The 25,141-nt window shown below is 34.6% G+C and overlaps 1 protein-coding gene across 5 annotated transcripts in view; it reads left to right on the top strand.

Moving 5' to 3' along the window:
- Positions 1 to 23,373, top strand: part of SMARCAD1 (SWI/SNF-related, matrix-associated actin-dependent regulator of chromatin, subfamily a, containing DEAD/H box 1) — a 78,817-nt gene extending 55,444 nt beyond the window's left edge. For all 5 annotated transcript variants that reach the window (XM_047091328.1, XM_047091330.1, XM_047091331.1 and 2 more), the window contains exons 11-24: positions 3,063 to 3,153; positions 5,571 to 5,670; positions 6,380 to 6,439; positions 6,541 to 6,616; positions 8,571 to 8,706; positions 9,217 to 9,354; positions 10,795 to 10,890; positions 10,989 to 11,106; positions 11,425 to 11,546; positions 14,544 to 14,732; positions 15,359 to 15,477; positions 16,388 to 16,570; positions 17,513 to 17,622; positions 22,023 to 23,373. In XM_047091328.1, the coding sequence (XP_046947284.1) occupies positions 3,063 to 3,153; positions 5,571 to 5,670; positions 6,380 to 6,439; positions 6,541 to 6,616; positions 8,571 to 8,706; positions 9,217 to 9,354; positions 10,795 to 10,890; positions 10,989 to 11,106; positions 11,425 to 11,546; positions 14,544 to 14,732; positions 15,359 to 15,477; positions 16,388 to 16,570; positions 17,513 to 17,622; positions 22,023 to 22,084 (1,600 nt within the window). In that variant the 3' untranslated portion in view covers positions 22,085 to 23,373. The remainder of the gene's footprint in view (positions 1 to 3,062; positions 3,154 to 5,570; positions 5,671 to 6,379; positions 6,440 to 6,540; positions 6,617 to 8,570; positions 8,707 to 9,216; positions 9,355 to 10,794; positions 10,891 to 10,988; positions 11,107 to 11,424; positions 11,547 to 14,543; positions 14,733 to 15,358; positions 15,478 to 16,387; positions 16,571 to 17,512; positions 17,623 to 22,022) is intronic.
- The last annotated feature ends 1,768 nt before the right edge of the window (positions 23,374 to 25,141 follow it).

A 25,141-nucleotide genomic window follows, 5' to 3' on the forward strand; every position in this document is an offset into this window, starting at 1 on the left:
CTTGCAACAAGTCTCTCTAGACTATTTCTGCATTTTGAACTCACATTTAGCATATTATTTCCATTTCAAGCTTATCTCACCTTTCAAAACTTTGATACCAGTTTCTCCCAACAGGAGATTTAAACCCAATTAAATTTTCACTCTGAAAATAAATCCTGACTCTGGAAGGATTTTTTTTTTTCCTCCTAACAAAACAAGTAACTTCAAAATAACATGCTGCCTCATTTTCTTTCATGGTCTCAGAAAATCTTAAAATAATTTTTTTTTCTTTAGTGAGAGGTACCAAAAGATATTTATGGTCTGCTGATGAGAAGAGAGCACTTAAACTAATTCAGAAGGCGTGGGCAGATTACATTTTTATCTATAAACTGGTGGGGGGGTGGTTATATGCAGTCATGAAAATTCTTAGAAAACGATAGAATGTCAAAATAAATAGAAGGTGTGATTGTACAGCATCTAAATATTAGATCCTGCTAGAGAAAGAATATAGCTGCCCTATTTTAAAAATTGGTCATAACTAATTGGGTTTAAAGCATCTTTGTCAAAATTGCATTTTCATTGATCTTTTTGCCTTCTGAAGAAAGGATCTGTTGATGGGCAGCACTGTTGGGATACTAAGCAATAAAAAGTTATTGGAAGCTTAGATAAATCCAGTAGAGGAGCGTATACACAAAAATACATCTTTGTGTGTACACATACACAAGCACACACATTGTATTTTTAAAACAAATATTTCAGTATAACAAAGCTATTTAGTATCTTGATAAGAAACAGCCAGCAGAGCTGTTTTGTGATATGGATGAAGCCATTTTTATTTGATTGAAAATCTCTGTATAGTAGATGCTTCTCAAAACTCCTTCATCACTTTTTAAAGTTTTATGTATAGTGAAGAGTATTTTAACAGCTACACTAGTTTCTCAATATTTCTTGGCTACTTGTGATAGATCGATGTTGGGATAGCATGCTTGGCGCTTTGATGCATTTATAAATGATGTACTTTGCCCACCTTATGAAGTTTCATCATTTTCATAAAGTATGAACCTTACATGTGTGGGATGACTAAGGCATCAAGAGCGGCTCAAAAATAATAAAGAACTCAGTTTTGACCATAGAGCGGGTGGGTCAGGAGGAAAGAACTTTTTCATGTTCTGCTGTTGAAGGGCTGAGCTCTGGATCCGACCTAGATTGGATACCGTCTCTGCCACTGCAGTACAGTGCATTTGGATAGCTGTATGACCTTGGGCAAGTTACTTCTCTTCTCCGAGTCCCAGAGATCAGCTCATCTCTAAAATGGGGATAAAAATATTACTGCTTTATCATTAGATTATATGAAGTAACCATGCATGTCATGCCCATAGCATTGTGTCTGGAATAGAGTAAATATTCCAGTATGAGCATTTACTTTCACCATTGTAGAAGATTCATTTGGATCTGGAAATTAAAATATCTATGGTAATATGTTTTATTTATTATTACTTTTGTAGTGGCAGTTGAAATTACATGTCCAGGAAAACAAAGACTTTTTTTTTTAAATGAACTGTAAAGATTTCAGCAATATTGCTGAATTTTTCCCCACCAATGCTTTTATTTTTTTTAATGAGAAATGTTTTATAGATTGCATCCCCACAGTTGAAACATAGATTTATTTTTAATTTTTTTTAATGTTTATTTTTGAGAGAGAAACCAGTGGGAGAGGGGAGGGGCAGAGAGAGAAAGAGACACAGAATCCGAAGCTGTCAGCTTCAGAGCTTTCAGCACAGAGCCCGACATGGGGCTCAAACTCATGAACTGTGAGATCATGACCTGAGCCGAAGTTGGACGCTTAACCGACTGAGCCACCCAGGTGTCCCGAAACATATTTCTAATTTAAGATGTATATCTTTCTACCCCACCTCTTTTACCCCATTCTAATTAAAGTCTATTGATTTTAGAATTTGGCCCTTTAACCATTTTATTATACCATAGCTGTGTTCAGACTCCTTACCTATGTGCAGATAGGATGTGTGTAATAGGTAATTAAGGGGAGAGGATAAAAGCTGGAGAATGAGAGGTATGTCTTTATCCTAGCTTTTCATGTTAATATGTATTGTGTGCTGACCTAGGGAGTATAAGAATAAACTTTTGAGTGAGATGGACTTCCTTAGTTAAAATCTTAGCCATCCATAACACTTTGTAGCTATGCAGCCTCAGGCAGATTACTTAGCATCAGGTTTTTCATCAGTTTCAAATAATGATAAAAGGCAGTCTTAATGGATGTTAAAAGATTAAATGAGGTGGTGCTTGAAAATGCTATTTGTGTATCTGTATGTAATAGGTATTTAGTAATAATTGCTATTGGTTTTTAACTACTTGAACTTTTAGAAAAAAAAATAGTGTTTTTATTGCTAATAGCCTTCCAATATTACCTTCCAAACAAGTTATTTCCAAATTATGTGTTTCCAAATTAAATGAGATTTTTGACCCTTGCCTGCTACTTTCTACTTTTTGATGCTCATTGATGTCTCTCAAATTTATATTCATATACAGTTCAAAAACAAATACATATATATGCCTTCCAGATATACATACCACTGACATTAGAAGTGACTGACACTCATTCAGAAAGTGTTTATTCAGTCAACCTGGCAAAGAGGCAAATTAAGCTTGTGTTGTCCTAATACTTGAAGTTCCCTAATGTGGTATAATTCAAATCCATACAATACCATTTTCTAGTATACATTAGGTTAGTAATATGTTATCATGGTTAATATTGTGATCATTTATGGAATTAACTTGGTGGCATTACATTATGACTGAACATGGAAATATTTTTTTGTAATTCTTAAAGCCAGAAAAAGTAAGTCAATACAAAATAAAAGTTGAGAAAACAGAAGAAAATGCATTGTGTTTGGGGCTCTTTTTTCTTAACTAAGTGTAAATAGCTTGTAAGTTAAAAGGTAAGATTAGACATAGGTATTTCAGTTTTTGTGTGCATTGTAAACTTAAACCTCATGTCATAAAACTAGTAGAGTATAAAAGTATAGAAGTATAAATCTGTAATATTTTGTAACTCTCTTTACCAGTTTGTCACTCAAGCCCTATCAGAAGGTTGGTTTGAATTGGCTGGCATTGGTACATAAACATGGACTTAATGGCATTTTGGCAGATGAAATGGTAAGTAGTACTCTATTTCTAGGATTCATCATTAAAAGGCCTTCTTGATATCATTTAAAAAGTAAAATTTTCCCTTGACCCCTGTAGTTAACTGTTCTCACGTCAGTATTTTATTACTCCAGTCACCCCTTCTAATTTTCTAGCACTTCTCTTAGCTCTGGCCTCCTCATTGCCCCTCAAAATGAAAATGGGCTTTTACTTTCTTTCTGATTATCAAATTAATATATATGTTTTAAAAATTAGACGTTACGTAAAAATTCCAAAAATAATCAAGATCCCTCATACTCCTGCTGCCTTGAAATAAGTACTATTTTGGTGTATATCTTTTGAGATTATTTTCTTCTGCAGGTGTGTGTTTGTATGTACATACACAATATGCATATGTATAATACTAAGATTTTGTTTTATGTGCTTTTCTATAGCTACTTTGAAAATTTATAGAGACATAAATAAATCCACACATTTATCAGCAACATCATTTCAGCCATTTTTTGTTAGCTGTCTCTGAGTTTCTGTGCACCGCCCCCCCCCATCACATTTGCTTGAAGCTGAGCTTAGGAAGTTCATTACACCCAGTAGTTCAGGTATTGTCACATAGAAACTTGACCTTTAACCTTAATGTCCTTCTTCTGTTAAAAAGTTTATTAAAAATTAGTCCTGTTCAGTGGAGAAAATGCTTATTAAATACATATGTATTACAGTGTATATTACATTTTCAAAATAAAAATTAACAGTGATCCTTATTCTGTAGTTAGCTTCTAGTAATCTTTTGTACTTTAAGACTATTCCCACACATACATTATATTATTATAACAAAGATGCTCTTTATCTGATAGAAAACAATATATATGCAGGATTTCAAATAGTTATAGAATTAGATATAGAATATAGAACATTACAGTTGTGGAGAGCTGGACTTGAGAATCAAATCTGGGTTTGGAACCCAAACCTTTGCTTTTCATGGGCTAATCCTTACTGAATGGCCTAATCTCAGCCAATATTAATGAAACATGAGTAATTTCTGTATCTTAAGATTATATTTGGCATCAAATGAGGTATAATATATGAAACTGTTTTTGTAACCTGTAAAACACAATATCTATAAATTAGTGTCTTTCCTGGTTTGCTAGAGCTCCCATAATAAAAGACCAAAGAGTGGGTGGCTTAAAAAAGAGAAATTTATTTCTCACATCTGTGGAGACTAGAAGTCTAAGATCAAGGTGTTGGCAGTTTTGGTTTCTCCTAAGGCCTCTAGCCTTTGTTTGCAGATGGCCACCTTCTTGATGTGTCCTCACATGTCTTTTTCTCTGCTCACACATCCCTGGTGTCTTTTTCTCTGACAATGGGGATTGGGCCCCCATCCCTGTGATCTCACTTAACCTTAATTACCTCCTTAAAGACCCTATTTCCAAATATAGTCATATTGGGCATTAGGGCTTCAACACAGGAATGAGGGCAGTTCAGTTTATCACAGCTGGCAGTGTTTAGCTAAACTTGCTCAGTAGCCTAAAAATAAACCCCACTTCGCTTATATAGAATTTACTTGCAGTAAAATACACAAATGTTCAACTTAGTGACTTTTTACATATGTGTGCACCCATGTGACCACTTCCCAAATCAACATTTCCATTGTCCCAGGAACATGCCCTCATGCTTCTTTTTAGTTATTACCACCACTATTCTGATGTCTATAAACATAGGTTATTTTTTTTAATTTTAAATTTAAAATAGGTTATTTTTTAAATTAAATTTTAAACTCTATATAATAGCGCCATTCAGTATATATTGTTTATTTCTGGTTCATTTGGTGCATGATAAAGTTACAGAGATTCATCCGTGTTCTTATATGTATCAGTAGTTTGGTTTTTGATTGGTATGTGATAGTCCATAGTATAAATATGTTGCAACTTGTGTATCCATTTTCCTGTTGAAGGTCATTTAGGTCATTTCCTGTGTTTGGCTACTGTCAACATTCTTACCCAAGGTCTTTGTGGATATATGTCCTCATATTTCTTGAATATACTCTTAGAAGTGAAATTGGTGGGTGATAGGATAGGCATATGATCTGATTAGTCATTGGAACATTGTTCTTTATCTAGTATGTATTAAATACTTGTTTTATATAAATAATTATCAAAATGATATCCTTTATATGCATTGCAAAGCTCTTCCATATTAATGTGTGTCATATTTTAACTAGCAGGATACATCCTGCTCATTAAACTGAGCTTTAGTGTAATTTGGACATTATGGTCTGTTTTATCAGTCATTGAGAACTAAGAATATAGAACTCTCATACGGTTGCATTATGGGGAATCAAAAATAAATAAAACCAGAAATATTATTTTTCCTTTTGTGTTTTCCAGTATTTTTTGTTTTTAAATTTCATATATTGTCTTTTAAACATTTAATTTTAGGGCCTAGGAAAAACTATTCAAGCCATTGCATTCCTGGCATACCTCTATCAGGAGGGTAATAAAGGTCCTCATTTGATCGTTGTTCCAGCATCAACTATAGGTTTGTAATATTGTGGACAACTACACTTGACTGTATAGGGTTGTGTATAGGGAGAAGAAAATCTGATTTCTTAGTTTATAGAGGTGAATATTATGTGGTCACCTTATATTTTTTTCTCCCTTTGTATATGTGTGAGTATGCGTGTTTGATTATACTGGACATCTTTTAAAATAACTGCAATACAAGTCAGTTATTCACCTTTTGAATTATTATGGAATTATTATGGATCAGGGACCATCAACAAGATCATTGAATATTGTAATACTTCTAGAAAATTGTTTTAATGAATAAATTGTTTTGATGAGTAATTTAAGAGAAATAAGTGCTTTTAAATTTATAATTAAACATTTATAGAATCAGAAAGTATACAATTCATCCCCATTGGAGTTACTCTTTCTTAATTGATTGGATGTTGACTAGAGTAAGAGAATATACGTATGAACATAATCCAAAAAAAGTCTTTAAAATGGAAATTAATGATCTATAAATATAATGGTTGGCCATCTGCCTTTCATTTTATGCCTCTTCAAAATTATTTTAATCATCAGGAGTAAAATTCTGAAAGGTCTTTGTTTTTTTTTTTTTTTTTTTTTTTTTAATCATTATTTTGCAAAAGAATTTCTGGATAGAATTCATTTCACTACATATAACCTGTTGTAGCACATAACCTGTTGTAGCAGATACAAATAATATCTCTTTTGCTTTATAGATAACTGGTTGAGAGAAGTTAATTTATGGTGCCCCACTTTAAAGGTGCTCTGTTACTATGGTAAGAATGTCATTTTGCTTTAATTAGAAACTTTAAAATCCTTACATACAGTAAAGTACAGTAAATGTAACCAATATGTGTGTGGTGTTTTTAAATTGTAGGCTCTCAAGAAGAACGTAAACAGATTAGATATAACATCCATAGTAAATACGAAGAATATAATGTAATTGTGACCACGTAAGTATGGAGACAAAGTATATTTGAGCAGGAAAGATTTTGTGTAATCCTCAAATTTTTAAAAATATCTTAGTAGTAATATGAAGGAAAATTTATGCTAAGAACTATGCAACAAAAGTAATGGAATGATTTATGTTGAGAATTCGGGCATTTTTCAGTTTTTTAATAGTATAACAGATGATGGTTAATGGTTATAAAAAGGCTTTGTCCACTTGATTGAAAGTGTAGTTTTATAAGACTTTCTGTTAAACTTAAAGTAAAATTTAAGATTTCCCACCAAATGATTTGTAATATTTCTAACTTATGTCAATTATTAATCATTGATTGTTGGAGAACAAGAAGCCGGAAGTACCGTGAGAATGTCCTGAAGGAAAAGCACGGAGCAGCAAGGAACTGAAATCAGTTCCATTCCTTTCCTTCAGGACATTCTCACGGTGCCTCCAGCTTCTTGTTCTCCAAAAATTAATAATTTTGTGTTAATAAATACAGTGAAATCTCACTCTCTAAATGAAAAAAATTGATTTATAGAAGTACGGGTGGAAAATATAAGTTTCTACCAAGTTAATCATGACTTAGTGTACTGGCTGTTTTAGCGTAAATATTTAGCAGAGGGGTGCCTGGGTGGCTGTCAGTTAAGCGTCCGACTTCTGCTCAGGTCATTATCTCACAGCACGTGGGCTTGAGCCCCACATCCGGCTCTGTGCTGACAGCTCAGAGCCTGGAGCCTGCTTTGGATTCTGTGTCTCTGTCTCTCTGCCCCTCCCTCCCTCATGCTCTGTCTCTCTCTCAAAAATAAACATGGAAAAATTATTTAGCAGAGAAGTTACTGCTCTTATATTGCATTTTTAAATATAGGTTATTTCAATCTTCATGTTAACTCTCAGTAGTTACTATTTTCTCTACTGACTTCTGTAGGAGGCCATGATTAAAAGAATTCATCCAGAATTCATCTTTTCTTTTTTTTTTTTTTTTTTTTTTATTTATTTTTGGGACAGAGAGAGACAGAGCATGAACGGGGGAGGGGCAGAGAGAGAGGGAGACACAGAATTGGAAACAGGCTCCAGGCTCTGAGCCATCAGCTCAGAGCCTGATGCGGGGCTCGAACCCACGAACCGCGAGATCGTGACCTGGCTGAAGTCGGACGCTTAACCGACTACGCCACCCAGGCGCCCCTGGAATTCATCTTTTCTAAATAACATGGACTTCATATATAGTCTATATAGTCTATTTTCATATATAGTCTAGTACTGGTAGCTGCTATTAACTTTTTTCTTGGATGTACTCTACTACTTTAATACAATAGTATTATGTACTTAACAAATGTTTTAATTTCATGTCCTTTTTTTTTTCCTGTTTGTTCTGAATGTATAACAGTTCATGAGAAAAAGTGTATAAAAATTGCAGATTACATATAAATTATACCCAAATTGGCTTCTTCCTAGGTGTGTAGATGTTGTCTAATTGTAACATTTAAATTTTCCTTTACCTACATATGGCAGCTTCTATAGTTTGGTTACATATAAGTAATTATTGGATACAAGCGCATCAGTATTTATTTGAATAGCAACTATGTCTAGTGGTATCTTTTAACTACTGGTTATTAAAATTGCATGAATAAAAATTTTATAAAACACTAAATCTCACTGTGGTCCAGGCTTTTAAAGGTATAACCTTAGGGGCGCCTGGGTGGTGCAGTCGGTTAAGTGTCCGACTTCAGCTCAGGTCACGATCTCACAGTCTGTGAGTTCGAGCCCCGTGTCAGGCTCTGGGCTGATGGCTCAGAGCCTGGAGCCTGTTTCCAATTCTGTGTCTCCCTCTCTCTCTGCCCCTCCCCCGTTCATGCTCTGTCTCTCTCTGTCCCAAAAATAAATAAACGTTGAAAAAAAAAAAATAAAAAAAAATAATAAAGGTATAACCTTAGACTTTTTTTTTTTTTTTTTTTTTTTGGTGACAGGTATAATTGCGCAATCAGCAGTTCTGATGATCGTAGTCTGTTTCGAAGGCTGAAACTTAATTATGCTATTTTTGATGAGGGCCATATGCTGAAGAATATGGGCTCTATCCGCTACCAGCACCTTATGACAATTAATGTAAGAGAGGATTTTGTGAATTATTCCAATTATAATTTAATGTATTTAGTATTTGATATCAGGGGTCAACAAACTTGTTTTGTAAAGGTCCAGATAATAAATATTTCATGCCTTGTGGGCCATTAAGCTTCTGCCACTTCTTTGCTTTTTAACTACCCTTTAAAAATATAAAAATCATATTTATTGGCTCATGAGCCTCAATTTGCAAACCCCTGTTCTATGTGATAAACTTTATGAATATCAAATATAATCTACTTTCATTGTCTTGTAAAAGTGATTGATATGAGGACATAAGTTACCTACTTACAAATGAAACCATTATTTTTACACATTCTACCTTAAAACACAATAGATGATAATTTTTCTCAGTTACTAGTCTTTCATCAGAGAATGTTACATTATTAATAATGGTCTTAACATTTTTTTCCTCCCCCACTGAGAAATGCAGACAAGGATTTGGCTTTAAAAAAAAAAAAAACAAACCTAAATTTTACTTTCATTCATTCACAGGCAAATAACCGTTTGCTGCTCACGGGCACACCCGTACAGAATAATCTGTTAGAACTCATGTCACTATTGAATTTCGTTATGCCACACATGTTTAGTAGTAGCACCAGTGAAATACGAAGAATGTTTTCCTCTAAGACAGTAAGCATAAATTCATTATTTTCTCCCAAGTATGTCACTTTGTGTTTTATGGGGGCTGTTTTTCTATTTTGTCTTTTTTCTTGTTTTCATAGTGTATTTGTGCTATCAACTAAGTTTAAGTAGTTGATATCCCTATACTTGGGTGAATTGGGAAGTTAGCCAGAATACAATGGGAAATAAGTTGGTAACTTTTGTAATTAATGTCTAAGAGTTTTGGTTTTAATATCCTGATTTTCTGAAATGACAGGTTTAGTTTAGTGGAGAACTCAGATATATAATTTGTGTGGAAAATTTGGTGATTGCATTTACCTTACTAAAATTAGGTAAATTAGGAGCATTTCTTTATAGGTAAACTGTAGAACTGGACAAAGGTAGAATGTCCAGAAAATTCCTATACTGGAAAATATATTTTGAAATAAAATTCAAAAGTAACAATTTCTAAAAGTTACACTTAAATTCTATCTAAAAGAAAGTCTGGTTAATTTTCTCCCTGTTGCTTAGAAAAAGTACAGGATTTGCCTGGGTGGCTCAGTTGGGCATCTGACTCTTCGTTTCAGCTCAGGTCTTGATCTTGTGGTTTGTGGGTTCAAGCCCCACATCAGGCTCTGTGCTGACAGTATGGAGCCTTCTTGGGATACACTCTCTCTGCCCCTCCCCTGCTCACTTGTGCTCACTCGCTCTCTCTCTCTCTCTCTCAAAATAAATAAATAAACAAACTTAAAAGTACAGTATAATCTTCAGAGACTCCTAAATTTTCTAGTACAGCAATGTTTATACACATTTTTGACTGTCTCCCAAGTCTCACATATTTTCCAAGAATTTCCTATGGTGGTCTTCCACTGCAAATTAATGGCCTTTTAAACTTTCACTAATGGATTCACTCCCACTTGATGGCCAAGCAGATTATAGAATATGAAGGACTTTGTCACTTCTTAGAACAAAATTCCACTTCTTTAATTCTCCAAAATTAATAGATTTTGATTAGGAACCATCCCTGTCTTTTAGACCACATGGTTTACATCCCCGGCACTAGCTTTCTACCTAGAACATAAGTTTCCTACCTCTCTCTCTTTCTCTTCCCCTTCTCTTCTTTTTCCCAACCTGTTAAACACATACACACACACACACACACACTTTTTCATGAGACCTGGTATAATTTGTTACGACTCATTAGTTATGACTTAATGATTCTGAACACCATCCTAGAACAGTTCAGTTTCGTTAGCTTAGCAGAATACATGAAACCTCAAAATACATATGGAGCTTGAAGAGGTAGATTATAGCCCAGAGTTGACATGTGATATTCCATCTAGAATGAAGTGCATTTCTGTGGAAAATAACTCCTGATGATAGTGAGGATGATTTTCATGTTATGTAATGTTGTTACTGTGATCATTTAAATAAGTAATTTCTAAAAGGATATGTTCTTTTTTTACTTAGAAATCAGCAGATGAGCAAAGTATATATGAAAAAGAGAGAATAGCACATGCAAAACAAATTATAAAACCATTTATTCTCAGAAGAGTAAAAGAAGAGGTAATTCTTATTTGCATATTTTTTTATTATGATTGCTTTTTAAAAATCTGTTTTCTTCTTTATTTGAATGATCTGCTTAAACTGTTTTCCTTTCTCAGGTTCTCAAGCAGCTACCTCCCAAGAAAGATCGAATTGAATTGTGTGCAATGTCAGAAAAACAGGAGCAACTCTATTTGGGTCTTTTCAACAGATTAAAAAAATCTATCAATAATATGGGTATCATCTGACTTTCACAATTTCATGTGAAAAATAATCTGTACTGGGGCTACATTTTGTTTAGTCATGTTATCGTGGGATTTGCTCATTTTTAAAAAAATAGTTAGAATTTGAAGAAATAAACTTTTTGTTTGCATTGAGGTATATTTCAGCAAACATCAGCTTGGGTTTTGTGGGTGTTTTGTTTTTAATGTTTATTTTTGAGAAACAGAATGAGAGCATGCATATGTAAGGGAGGGGCAGAGAGGGGAGAAACAGGATCTAAAGTGGGTTTCCTGGTTTTGGGGTTTTGTTTAATGCATGTTCTTTGGATCACAGAAAAAAATACAGAGATGTGCAATGTAATGATGCAGTTGAGAAAAATGGCCAATCATCCTTTATTACATCGCCAATATTACACAGCTGAAAAGCTCAAGGAAATGTCTCAGCTTATGCTAAAGGTAAGGATTTCACATTATGTTAGCACTAAGCTTTAGCAACATAAGGTTAAATTAAACCTAACGAGCATATTGACCCCATACTTAAGAAAAGCATGTTTATTTTTATGTATTTTATTTATTTATTGAGAGAGAGAGTGCAAGTGAGCAAGTGGCAGAGAGAGAGAATCACATGAGGCACACTGAGGGAGAGAGAGAGAAGCGGGGCTTGCCCGATTCAGGGCATGAGCTCAAAAACCATGAGATCATGACCTGAGCTGAAGTCAGATGCTTAACAACTGAGCCACCCAGGTGCCCTAAATTTTTTTTAATGTTTATTTTAGAGAGGGAGCATGAACAGGGAAGGGGCAGAGAGAGGGAGAGACAGAGGATCCGAAGCAGGTTCTGCACTGACAGCAGAGAGCCCAATGCAGGGCTTGAACTCAAAAACCATGAGATCATGACCTGAGCCGAAGTTGGATGCTTAACCAGCTGAGCCACCCAGGCATCCTGCATTTTTTTTTTTATATTGTTTATTATTTTTGAGAGAGAGAGACAGAGAGCAAGCAGGGAAGGGGCAGAGAGAGAGGGAGACACAGAATCGGAAGCAGGCTCCAGGCTCCGAGCTGTCAGCACAGAGCCCGACGCGGGGCTCGAACTCACAAGCCGTGAGATCATGACCTGAGCCGAAGTCGGCCGCCCAACCAACTGAGCCACCCAGGCGCCCCTGCATTTTTATTTTTAAGACAAAGGTCAAGATGGGGCATCTGGGTGTCTCAGTTGGTTAGGCATCCAACTTTGGCTCAGGTCATGCTCTCACAGTTCATGAGTTCAAGCCCCGCATTGGGCTCTGTACTGACAACTCAGAGCCTGAAGCCTGCTTGGGATTCTGTGTGTGTGTCTCTCTCTCTCTCTGCCCTTCCCTCGCTCACACTCTGTCTCTCTCTCTCTCAAAAATAAATAAACATTAAAATAATTTTTAAAAAGACAGTGTGGAGAACTTCTATAATACCCAAGAGGACTGACAGTGTGTATCAGAAGTCAGCAAACTGTGGCCGTAGGGCCATTTTTATAAATAAAGTTTAACCAAGTCTTTTAGTTTCTGTTTTTTTGTCTGTGACTACTTCCTCAATACCTTGGAGATATTGCAGGCTTGATTCCAGACCACCACAATAAAGCAAGGCAGATGAATTTTTTTGTTTCCCCATGAATATAAAAGTTATGTCTAGGGATGGCTGGGTGGCTCAGTCGGTTAAGCGACCGACTTCGGCTCAGGTCATGATCTCGCGGTCTGTGAGTTCGAGCCCCACAATGGGCTCTGTGCTGACAGCACAGAACCTACAGCCTGCTTTAGATTCTCTGTCTCCCTCTCTATTCGCCCCTCCCCTACTCATGTTCTGTCTCTCAATGTCTCTCAAAAATAAATAAAAATGTTAAAAACCAATTTTGTAAAAATTAACAAAATAAAAGTTACATTTACACTGTACTGTTGTCAACTAAATGTGCTACAGCATAATGTCTAAAAAAGTGTGCATACCTTAATTAAAAAATATTTTATTGGGGCGCCTGGGTGGCGCAGTCGGTTAAGCGTCCGACTTCAGCCAGGTCACGATCTCGCGGTCCGTGAGTTCGAGCCCCGCGTCGGGCTCTGGGCTGATGGCTCAGAGCCTGGAGCCTGCTTCCGATTCTGTGTCTCCCTCTCTCTCTGCGCCTCCCCCGTTCATGCTCTGTCTCTCTCTGTCCCAAAAATAAATAAACGTTGAAAAAAAAAAAAAATTTAAAAAAAAAAAATATTTTATTGCTAAAAGAATGCTATTGTCATCTGAGCTTTCAGCAAGTCGTAATCACTGATCATCATAACAAATATAACAGTAATGAAAAAATTTGAAATATCTGAAGACTTACAAGAGAGACAAAGTGAGCAAATATTCTTAGAAAAATGGTATCAATAGACTTGGTCAACACAGGGTTGCCACAAACCTTCAGTTTGTTAAAAAATACATTATCTATGAAACACATAAAGTGAAGCAACATTATGCCTGTACAAGTGCAAAGTTGAGTAGTTGCAAAACAAATCATTTTGCCTACAGAGCCTACCTAAGATATTTACTGTCTGGCCCTTTTTAGAAAATCTGCCAGCTCCTAATTGAGACTTCCATAATGCACTTCTTTATTATTTTTTTACCAAAAAGATCCCTCAGATTTTATGTCCTAGATAGTGCATTGGTTTTCTTCATTTGTTTTCTTCATTTTTTTCTTTATTATATTTTGTCTGTAGGTTATTTTTTTTTTTTTTACTGTATATTTACTTAGAGAGAGAGAATGCATGGGGTGGGGGGTGGGTGGGTAGGGACAGAGAGAGAGGGCAGGAGAGAATCCCAAGTAGCTCCAGACTGTCAGCACAGAGCCCAATGTGGGGCTTGATCCCATGAACCCCTGATATCATGACCTGGGCCAGAATCAAGAGTCGGTTGCTTAACCAACTGAGCCACCCAGGTGCCCCTTGTTTACAGTTTTAATTAATCTTTGTTTTTGCCTCATTCTCCCTTAGCACCCACCCATAGTTCTTCTTTATAGATCTTGGTGTTAAAAGTCATTATTTGCTGTTTTAAATGTGTTTATATTATTTTAAATCTATTATAGAAAATTTTAAACATGTAAGAGTAGAGAGAATTGTATAATTAAATCCTCTACCCATATAACCTTCACCCATTTTCTTACACAGTTATTATGTGGAATGACACTGCTCTCATTTCATCTAGACCCCTCCTTAGGATTATATTGAACCAAATTGTAGACCTTATTTCATTTCTGAATATTTCAGTATGTTATCTCTAAAGCAATAAGGGCTTTCCCTTCTTTATTGTACCTAGAAAATGAGTATTATTTTCCTTTGCTAAATTGGTTGCAGTGACATGTGATATTTAGCTATTTTACCAGATGTGAACAATTTTATTCAAGTGTTCTGATCATATTATAAATTAGCTTCATTTTTAAGTGTGTATTCTGTTTTGTTTTGAGGAACCTACACATTGTGAGGCTAACCCTGATTTGATCTTTGAAGATATGGAAGTTATGACAGACTTTGAATTACATGTACTTTGTAAACAGTATCGACATATTAATAGCTTCCAGTTAGACATGGACTTGATTTTAGATTCTGGAAAATTCCGAGTTTTAGGATGCATCTTGTCTGAATTGAAACAGAAGGTAATAAAGAAGAATGCTATTCCTCTTACATTTTTACAATTACGTAAACTTTTTAAAAATAATTCTGACATGATTTGACTTTCTTGAAGTTGTAGCCTGTGTCTGTTCTACATTTTTCTAGAAACCAATGCTTTGACCATTTAGGGGATATATTTGGGGATATTTTTTCCTGATTACTTTTCCTCTGTTGAGTCTCAGAAAAAAAAAAAAAAAAGAAGAAGAAGCTAGTAGAGTTGCTTTTAAAAAGTAATCTTGTCATTTCATAATGACATAATGACATAATTGGTTATTTGTATGATTGCCTCTAAATTATTTTGAAGATATTTTGAAGTTAACTACCACTCTAGTTTCTATGTGAAATAGTGTGCATTTTTAAGATCATAATCCAAATAGTACTTTTGTAGTTGTTTTCATTAACTGTCCTTAAAAACCAAAACTAAGAATTATGTTTTAAGTCTGAAGTTCAGAAGTTAAGATAATTTATTTATATATAAACTTGTTATATCTATAATAAGAAATTTACCTTAGCTGTGACTACTTGATTTTTATTAAAGAAGCAGTTGATCATTATATGCTTATATCATTTTATTTTTCCATGTATCTAATCCATATATGTATTTTCACAGGGTGATAGAGTTGTATTATTTAGCCAATTTACCATGATGCTGGATATTTTAGAGGTTCTCTTAAAACATCATCAGCATAGGTACCTCAGATTAGATGGAAAGACTCAGATTTCTGAAAGGTTCGTATACTTCACTTTAGTTTCAGAAAAATCTCTGTCCACTTCACCTTCAAATAAGAGTAAATGCTAGAATTTTAAATGTGTATAGAGCATTTGAATTGTCTTACTTTGAGTCTTTCATGTGGTTATTTGAAATCATTGTGTTAAGATAAGGAAATTTTCCTTTTTTAAGTTTTTGATCTGAATTGCATAGAAATATATTTCTGTATCTAATTGGAATTGTGTACCTTAAAATGTTTTTTCCCCTTTAAAACTCATTCAAAGCCTTGAAGCACCTTACATTAAGCCAAGATTGTTTTAAAACCGTGGGCTTTTTGTATTTTAACAGTAATTGAGTAAGTTTGGTTGTTTATTTTTTTAATACCCAGAGATTAGAAAGATTGTCTTCAAAACAAAAAAAGAATGTTTTTAATAGTATGTTTGCACTTCATTATTTCTTTTGGTTTGCTTTTTATCAGCCAGGTTTTTTTTTTTTTTCCCTGCGTTAAAGATAGAAGTCATCCTAAAAGAGAACAAACACCTGCTAGTTTGATCTTGAGATCCTTGGTTCAAAGGTATCAAGAGCAGCTGCTGACAGACTTCTGAGAAGACTAAAGCTGACGAAGGCCAGAGATTGAAAAGCCATACACAAAATTTAGATAGAAGTCATTAAACAAAGGAGAAAATAATCCATTAGGATTACTCAAACCTGAATAGTTGAATTAAAGTGAGAGTTAGTAGGAAGATACATGGTATGGAAAAGAAGTTAGTGAATCGAGAAGGTCTTTCAGTAAAATAACTGCAGGAAAAGTGCTTTAGTGCCAGGAGCATGTATTTACATCTTCAAGGTTTTTTTCCATGTAGTGTGATTGTTTTCAATTTTAATTGTGTACATTTTAGTGAAATTTAGCCTAATATATTTATTTGACAGGATTCATCTAATTGACGAGTTTAATACCGATATGGATATCTTCGTGTTTCTGCTGTCAACAAAAGCTGGTGGCCTAGGAATAAATCTGACTTCAGCAAATGTTGTTATACTTCATGATATTGACTGTAACCCTTACAATGACAAGCAAGCAGAAGATAGATGCCATAGAGTAGGCCAGACTAAGTAAGTGTTTTGAATTGAAATTTAGTTTTAACCAAATGCCTGTTTAATTTGTATAGAAGAGTAGAATATAGTCTGTCAGTATTCTGCTTCAGTTTTTTTTATTTTCGGCAAAGCCTGGCTGCTGCTATCTTTCATACCAGCAACGCTGAATATGACATATCTCACTATGTCATGTATTCACTTTCTAGTAGTTAAAATAACCTCGCACCCCACCCCAATTTTGATGAAAACAAAATACTATCAATGGTTCAGCTCATTTGAAAAATATTAGTAACTGAAAAGGCTTTTATTGTTGGACCATTTAAGAGCCAGATAGACGTAATAATGTATATACTGTTGATACTCTATTATCCTTTAGGAAGCACATTATCTGAGTTGTAGATACTTTAGGTGAAGGATCATTTTGACATTGGAGGTGAAAATACCTGTAATTCAACTCTGCTGTCAGATGTGAGTAGCCAGTAATCATTATTTTCTCTGTGGAGTATATGTTTCCAAAAGACATTGATAAAATCATTTATGAACCAAATATTTATCAGTGCCTATTATGGGACTAAAACTTCCTGTGTAATCTTTTTACTTTTCTATACTTCCTTACTTTTTGTACTGAATTATTTATTGGAACCTGATGAGCAAAGCATGTTCCTTTTTAAAATGGAATATCTCTCTGAACCCAGACTGTTTGTTGAAATAAGTTTTACTAGTAATTTTTGGAGTACAGATATCTTTCTGTCTTCTTGGATCAGTAAGAAAGGATGTTTAGAAGTTACATGCTAAGAAAATGTTAATCCCACGTAATATGAATAAAAGGAAATTTAAAGTTAGGGATCTATTTATTATGCAATCTTCACATTATTCTTACCTCTAAGATGTTTTATATAGTTTATATATATTCAAATTTTATATTAAGTAACCAATGGACATATTTTCTATTTTCTTTAGAGAAGTACTAGTTATAAAATTAATAAGCCAAGGGACAATTGAAGAATCCATGCTAAAAATTAACCAACAGAAATTGAAACTAGAACAAGATATGACCACAGTAGATGAAGGTAAGTTGTTTGTAAGCAGAAACTTCGGTATTTGTATGAAAAATAGCAGTAGCAAGGAATTAGCAAAAATGGCCTGAATCCTTACCTGGCATACAGTATAGGGATGGCATGGTAGAAGATAAGCATACTCATTTCAGAAGTACTACAATAACTAAGATTATTTCACCAGAACTGATATAAATGTTTGATTTGGGGAAATTCTGTCTCTTCCATCCCTTATCTCTTGACACCAAGATATCCCCCAAATAAAATTAGATCTGTAATTTTATCCACAGTTTTATGATATACTTACTATATAAGTAATATATATGAACCCAAAGATTTAAAATGCCTGACATAATATTTATTAAGAACTGTAACATTTACATTTCATTTTGACTGGTAATTACTTACTGCACTATAGTGCAATAAGATGCTTCTTCCCCCACAGCCCCCAAAATTTAGTAATTTCAGACTGAAGTTTGTTGGGTACTACAAAGAACCCTCTAAGAGAGCCCTCTTCACTTGACCTTTTTGATTTTTTTTTTTCAACGTTTATTTATTTTTGGGACAGAGAGAGACAGAGCATGAACGGGGGAGGGGCAGAGAGAGAGGGAGACACAGAATCGGAAACAGGCTCCAGGCTCTGAGCCATCAGCCCAGAGCCTGACGCGTCACTTGACCTTTTTGAAAAGAATAATTTTAAAGTTTTGAAAAGATAATACATTCACATAATTCAAGATTCAAAAGATACAAAATGGCAAACAAGACTCCTTCCCACTGTGTCATCCAGTTTCCCCATAAAAGTGACATATTGTCCTTTTTAAAAAGCATGTGACCACTTTTTTTAGGTAGATAGAAGTAAATAAGTCTGTGTATTCTTTCTTTAACACAAGTTAGCATGCATTTACATCTTACCTAAATTTAATTGGATGTAAGCTATTTTATCATTCTAATAAGGATATTACTAATATTGATCACAGTTTATTTCAGTTCAGCAAACTTCCATTGAATATTTACTATGTCCCAGTATTTTGCTGGGCACTCTGTATTATAAGAGTTCAGTATATTTTAATCTGTTTTAAGAGCGAGAAAGCCATATGATGAATTACTATGTCTCCTTCCTGTGTAGTATTTATTTCCGGGTGCTTCAGGTTGGGGGGGGGGGCACGCATTAGAGCAAGTTTGAGTAAGAAGTAACCGTGACGATTATAACCTAAACAGTTAATCACTGGGCTTTGAGTGGAGGTGGCAACTTGCTGATTTCAGATTATGTAGCAAAAGCAATAGAGTGAATGCATAAGACAGTTTCCGCAGGGCAGCATTTTTTCCTGATTGTTTTCTTAGGGCATCTTTTCAAATTTAGGAAAACAATTAAATATTCTCATTTAGTAATGTTAGCACATACCCAGATATGTAGATTTTATTCTAACGAGAAGTCTTTAAGTAGAACCATCATAGTTAGTTAATTGAGGTTTCAGCAGTTTGATTGTTGGACTCCCAACTATCTTTCAGTATACAGGTTGCTTCTCATGAGCTAGTTCATTTCCCCAGAAACATACTTTCCAATCTTTTATGAAATGAGGATGGTGGCAGATGCGGTAAGCCTACTGACTGCATTCTTACAGCAAAGGAGAAGCTGTTCCAGTCTTCTACTATCCCCACATCCAGCATTCTTCAGATTCAAACTTTCCAAAGAATAAACCTTCATTTGTATATGGCTGGCTCTGTTGCACAGGCTTTAGGTGTCCTATTCTGCAACCTGTTTTAGCTCTGTATATTCCCCATCTTTTAGAAGCCATGTAGTACCTCCATGTTCTTGAGCTTTGAGAGGCAAGGAAAGGATTGTGAATGTGAAGTAACCTTCCTGCATTTCCCACCTGCACACACTTAAGTTTTTGCTTTGTCTGTTTTGCTAAAGTCCGCTTCCATTCTTCCATTTTCTCTCTATCTTCCAAAATTTGACAGCTTTCTCTCCACTGTTGTCTTTTTCTTCTGTTCGTTCTCTTTTGTATGGTACCCTGGACTTTCTTTTTTTTTTTTTTTTATAGCATTTTAATTGTATTTCAGGTGAGACCAGTGTGTGTTCAGTCATGTCTAGTCATAATTCATGTAAATTGTTTATATTTACATAAATTTGTTTAGTCTAAAATTGTACCTGTGTTTTCACATCAAGTATTTGTTAAAATAGCAACTTATTTCAGCTATGCTTTTAGGCTGTTAGCTTTAAGATGTTCAGAATTAAAGAATCATTCCCCCATTATCACTCTTCGTTTCTGTAGGAAATTTTCCTTTGTCTTGTTTTAACAAGAAAGAGCTTTAGCTATTTGTGTATCCATTTTTCCCAGTATGTGTTTTATTTAGTAGGCTAAAGATACAATAATGTCTTTACTCTCTAAACTATGATTTTGCTTCTGATTTCATTTAAATAATTTGACACTGACCTAATGAGAGTACATGTACCCTTCTTTTCATCTCTCACAGTAAGGTTATTTTCCACTGTAAACAAAAAGTATATTTATAATTGTGTCTATGCTTTATGTTAACAGTCTGTATGCCCCTCTTCCCATGAAACTGAAAGATTAAGTACCATGATTCCTCTCAGAAATGCTTGTCAGATTTTTGTATTTCTAGAGCTTGCCTTAGTGATTCTCAGAGTGCAGTGCCCCTGGGCCCACAGCAGCATCACCTGCAAAATTGCCAGTTTGAAACGCAAATTCCTAAGCCTAACTCCAGCCCTACTCAGTCAGAAATTGGGACTGGAACTCAATAATCTGGTTGGAGTTTCTGATCCAAACCAAAGTCAGAGAACCCCTGCTTTAGAATAAGAATTATGGTTTTGGGGTGTGTGTGATTTTTCTTTAACCTCTTAATGTGATTATATTAATAAATTTTCTACCTTTTAAAATCTTCTTTTATTATGGAAATTTTCATGCAAAAATGTTGAAAGCATAGTATAAGTGAGTTTAACAGTTGTAAACATTTTGCTTCATCTAGCTTCTTTTACTCATGAACCATTACAGTCAGTTGTAGACTTGACACTTCATTCTGAATATTTCAGCATTTCCTCTCAGTTGCCACAGTACCATTATACATCCAAAAAAATTAACAGTAATTTCCAAATATTATCATATATTGCCCATATCTGGATTTTTCCCAATTATCCCCTTAAAGTCTCTTACAGGCTTTAAAAAAAAAAAAAAAAAGGATCCAAAGTTCGTACATTGTATTTTATTGCATTGTATCATTAGTATCTTCAAATTTAGAAGAGTTTCCTCACCCTTTGCTTTTTTCTACCTCTTCCTGAATTCCTAGAATACTGAATTTTCTACAGTCTTGTTGTCTTACATGTTTATAACTTTGTTGTCTTACTGTCTTCTGGATCTGATTATTTACTTGGCTCACTTAATTTGGGACCAGTTTCAATTTAGATTTCATGGGCTATTGTTAAGTCTGTGGATGCGTTTCAAAGCAAGGGTGTCAGTGAGCTCCCTGATAGTTTACGGAATAGTTTTTCTGTGCACATGTTTTTTACTAAAAGGAGAAGAGTAGGTAAAAGTGCTCTCGTAATTTTAGATTATAACTAGAGTGTGTATGTGTGACAGAGAAAAGTGATTAGTTTTGCTGCATTTTAGCCATATCTGATTTCTAAAATTATCCATTGCTAAAAATCTACAAATAGTTGTATACCATTGTCACTTTAATCAGTTCATCTAAAAACAGCTATACCATTGTCCCTATAAACTAATAAATCAGTTCATCTAAAAACAGTCTGAGTGACTCATTGAATTAATCAAGGATAACTAGATTCTACACCACCTTGACACAAGATGTTTTCCCACTGTAGAAAATCCTGAATACTAACTGGGTAAGTGTCTAGATACTGGAGTCTCATTTAATATGGGGAAAACATTGGGAAAGGGTTATTTATAGTTATGGGCACTTTACTCTTCAGCTGGTATGCCATATTCACTATTTTGTTTAGATGTGCCAGTTTTAAGTCTAAGCCAGTGATTGTATCTTTGTACTGAAAATGAGGGTGTTGATGGATGATTCTGTTTGGTTGTCTTTGTTTCCACTCTTCAGTTTGTTACATGAAGGTTTTCACCAAATAACCTGAGGAGAAAATACTGTGTACTGTATGAATAGAATGTCATCCAGATCAATACCTGTGTATCTTTAGATACTACTTATGTGAAATCAGAGCCTAGCCTATAGATGGCTGTGCTGGCATGAACGTTAGCACAGAGGAAGTAGCCTTAGATACACATAGGGCTTTGCGAAGGTTTTTAAACAAGGAGTGACACTGAGACAAACGGGGCCTTGAGAAACAATTAGGCATTCACCAAAGTTAGAATCAGAGAAAATATATTTCATAAAATATTTTTATGAAACTTTTAATGCTGCTTTCTGACCTGCAGGTGATGAAGGGAGTATGCCAGCAGATATAGCCACATTACTAAAAACGTCAATGGGCCTGTGAAGTTAAGAATTGTGAATTCCTAATTGATGAGGAAATATCAACTTGGTGCACTCAAGGACATTTACATTATGATGACCATGGGGTTTATGAACATTTATAACTTTTTATAATTTCCATATTACATTTCTCATAGTATGGACAACTTTTTTGCCACTAACTGAATTCTCCAGATGCTCACATGTGAAATTTCAAACAAAAAGCCACAAATAATGTAGTCCTGAAGATGTTGAATAATCATTTTACAAAACAGTTTTCTGAATGGGGATTAGTTGGTGATTGTTTGTAACAAATATGCTAATGCTTTAGAAATGTCAGTATTTTTGTAATTATTTCTACCTCCAAATATATATATATTGTCTTTCACTGGATAATGTGTGTAGATTTTTACATGTGCCTTATTTGACAATGCTTATGTCTTGTTTTTCTTGTCTCCTTTGAAGTTCTTTTTTTGTTAGTTTAAAGGATGCAGCTGTATAGATTATATAGCTTTCATTTTATTGCTATTTGAAGCAGATGTTCACCACTGTCAACAAGAACTCAACCTGAATTTAAAGGTGGCATTCCATATACTAACACCCCCAGGTCCTTCCAAGTACTTCTGTTAAAACAAATTTGTTTGGCTAGGCACTAAGTTGTTTTCCAGTGAATAGTAACTGAAGAAGCCCTTATCTTGCTCCTTGGATTAATTCCTTCTGTTCATTTCCCAACTGCACTAATTGTGCTTATTACTCTGCCTATTCTTGTGCATGTTTTCATTGATTTCCCTCTCCTGGCTTTTGCTTCTCTTGAAACTGTTGCCCAGTCACTTCTGCTCCAGTTCTCTTTACTCTCTAAATAGTAGTTTATTCCTGCCACGTCTCCACGTATCAGCAAAATGTGGGTAACATTTGTCTAGCCTGGCAGAACAGATTAGCAGGCTATTTCACTTCAAAGCAGACTGAACGTGACTTCATATTAAGGCAGCGATAGGTACTGCATGGAAATAGGTCATTAACGTTAAACACTTCTCAAAATATAACTTATCAGTTTCCAGAATTTCCAGTACAGGACCTCCTGAAGAGAGAGCCATTGTTCAATTCCAATTCAGTGTGGGTGACAAAGTGAAATTTAGAAGAAGTAAAGTTGTCTATTTGATATTTAACTCTTTATTAAATCTTTCTTTAAAATTTTGCCTGTCAGTCTATCTTGCTGTTTTTATTATACATCAGTTTCTTTGTATAACTTGTGGGTTTCATGTGTTTTGTTTTTATTATGTAAATATCATTATAAATAAACTTATTTATAAATCACAGACTTGGTAATTATTGGAGATTATACTTTCGAGGCATCCTCACTTGCTAAGATGCTAAGGTAATATAGTCCTTTGGAGTTAGAAGAGTATTGAAGCTCTCAAAGCAGTCTTCAGATATTATAGACTCTGAAACTCACGATTGAGTAGGTTTACCCAATCTTGAAGGTACAATGAATATATTCAGTATATTTTAGTATAATGGGGCTAGAAGGAATCTGCAAATATTATTACTACCTCCTACATCGCAGGACCCAAATCACTTAGATTGTTGGAAATACTACCTTTTAAAAATCTCTCAAAATAGATTTCTCATAAGTTTTCTGTGTTAATGTCTTCAGTGATCGGCTGTTTCATTTGCTGTTAAATCCATAATATCTTTAATAAAAGCATTCATGAACATAAGTTGTATTTTCACACCCTTTTTAATAGTTTCTAACTCTCCCTTTACCCTTAAAAATATAATATGGAGCACAAATGAGATCATATGTGCTTAATATTGTCTGTTTCTCAATAAACTGAAATTTATTACTTAGGATGTATTCCCATCAGTGTGTTCATTGGACTGATGTCAGTGAACATCATAATCCATTATCAGTAAAGGGCATGTGAAGCCATAGTTATTGGAATATTAGCTTGACCAACCAAAGCAACTTTTATTTTTTTAATGCAACTTACAAAGAGGTAGGAAACATATGCCTTATGTGTGTTCATAACTGTATTCCTGACCCAGAGACATGTAACTTTATACCAGGAGATATTTTTGTCACAACATTACTATTGTTTCTGATTGTTGGTATTACTGTATAGTGGTTAGATTGGAGTATCAGGAGATTTGGTTTTCATTTACTTGACCCTGAGCCAGACACTTAAATGTCCATAATTAAGGAAATGATTCTTACGATTCTTTTCTTCCCAAAATGTGTTTTTGTCTGATTATAGTATGCAACTTTGATTCATTCATATTCTCTCATACTTACTCACCTAGGAGCCATTTAACTTGGGGACAGGATGGGATAATGGAATGTCCTTCAGTGAAAAATGGTGACCTAAAGGTTAATGATGATGCTATGATTGAAATATTTACTTATGAAACCTGCTGTGGTTGCATTTTATAGTTGAATTATGATTTGTGTAAACAAATTGATTATCTTATTTTGAATTATTATAATTTTAGGTAAGCATTGTATTTCTCACTTTTCTCACTTTTTCCTAAATTCTATTTTAATTAAGGCTTGTCAGAATGTAATTTTATGGCAGAAAACGAACATGCATAAGAGGGAAGGGAAGAAAAGTTACTACCTTCATTATCTAGAGTATCAATTTAAATTCTTTTGCAAAAGATCATTTTTTTCTTTAGATTGCCTTGATAAGAGGATAGAGTACTTTGCAATGAGATTCACTTAAAACCAACATGTTATTATTTATTAACAGCCACTAGTGATAAGAAAATGTGACCCAGGGTACCTGGGTGGCTCAGCCAGTTGAGTGTCTTGAGTCTTGATTTCGGATGATCTCATGGTTTGTGGGTTCAAGCCCTGCGTCAGGCTCCACACTGACCATGCAGAGCCTGCTTAGGATTCTCCCTCTCTTCCTCTCTCTCTGCCCCTCCCATGGGTGCTCTCTCTCAAAAGAAATAACGCTTTAAAAAAAAAAAGTGATTCAAAGAAGCAAGTTATTTGGGAAATGCACTTTGTTTTTATGTATAATTCTTAATATGTATAAAGCATTTAACATCTTTTCTCCTATTTCATAGAACATTGTTGTGA

The sequence above is a fragment of the Lynx rufus genome, unplaced genomic scaffold (genome assembly GCF_022079265.1).
Source record: "Lynx rufus isolate CCGP_SWC_20201006 ecotype Redwood Valley unplaced genomic scaffold, mLynRuf1.p SCAF_3, whole genome shotgun sequence".
NCBI lineage: Eukaryota > Metazoa > Chordata > Mammalia > Carnivora > Felidae > Lynx > Lynx rufus.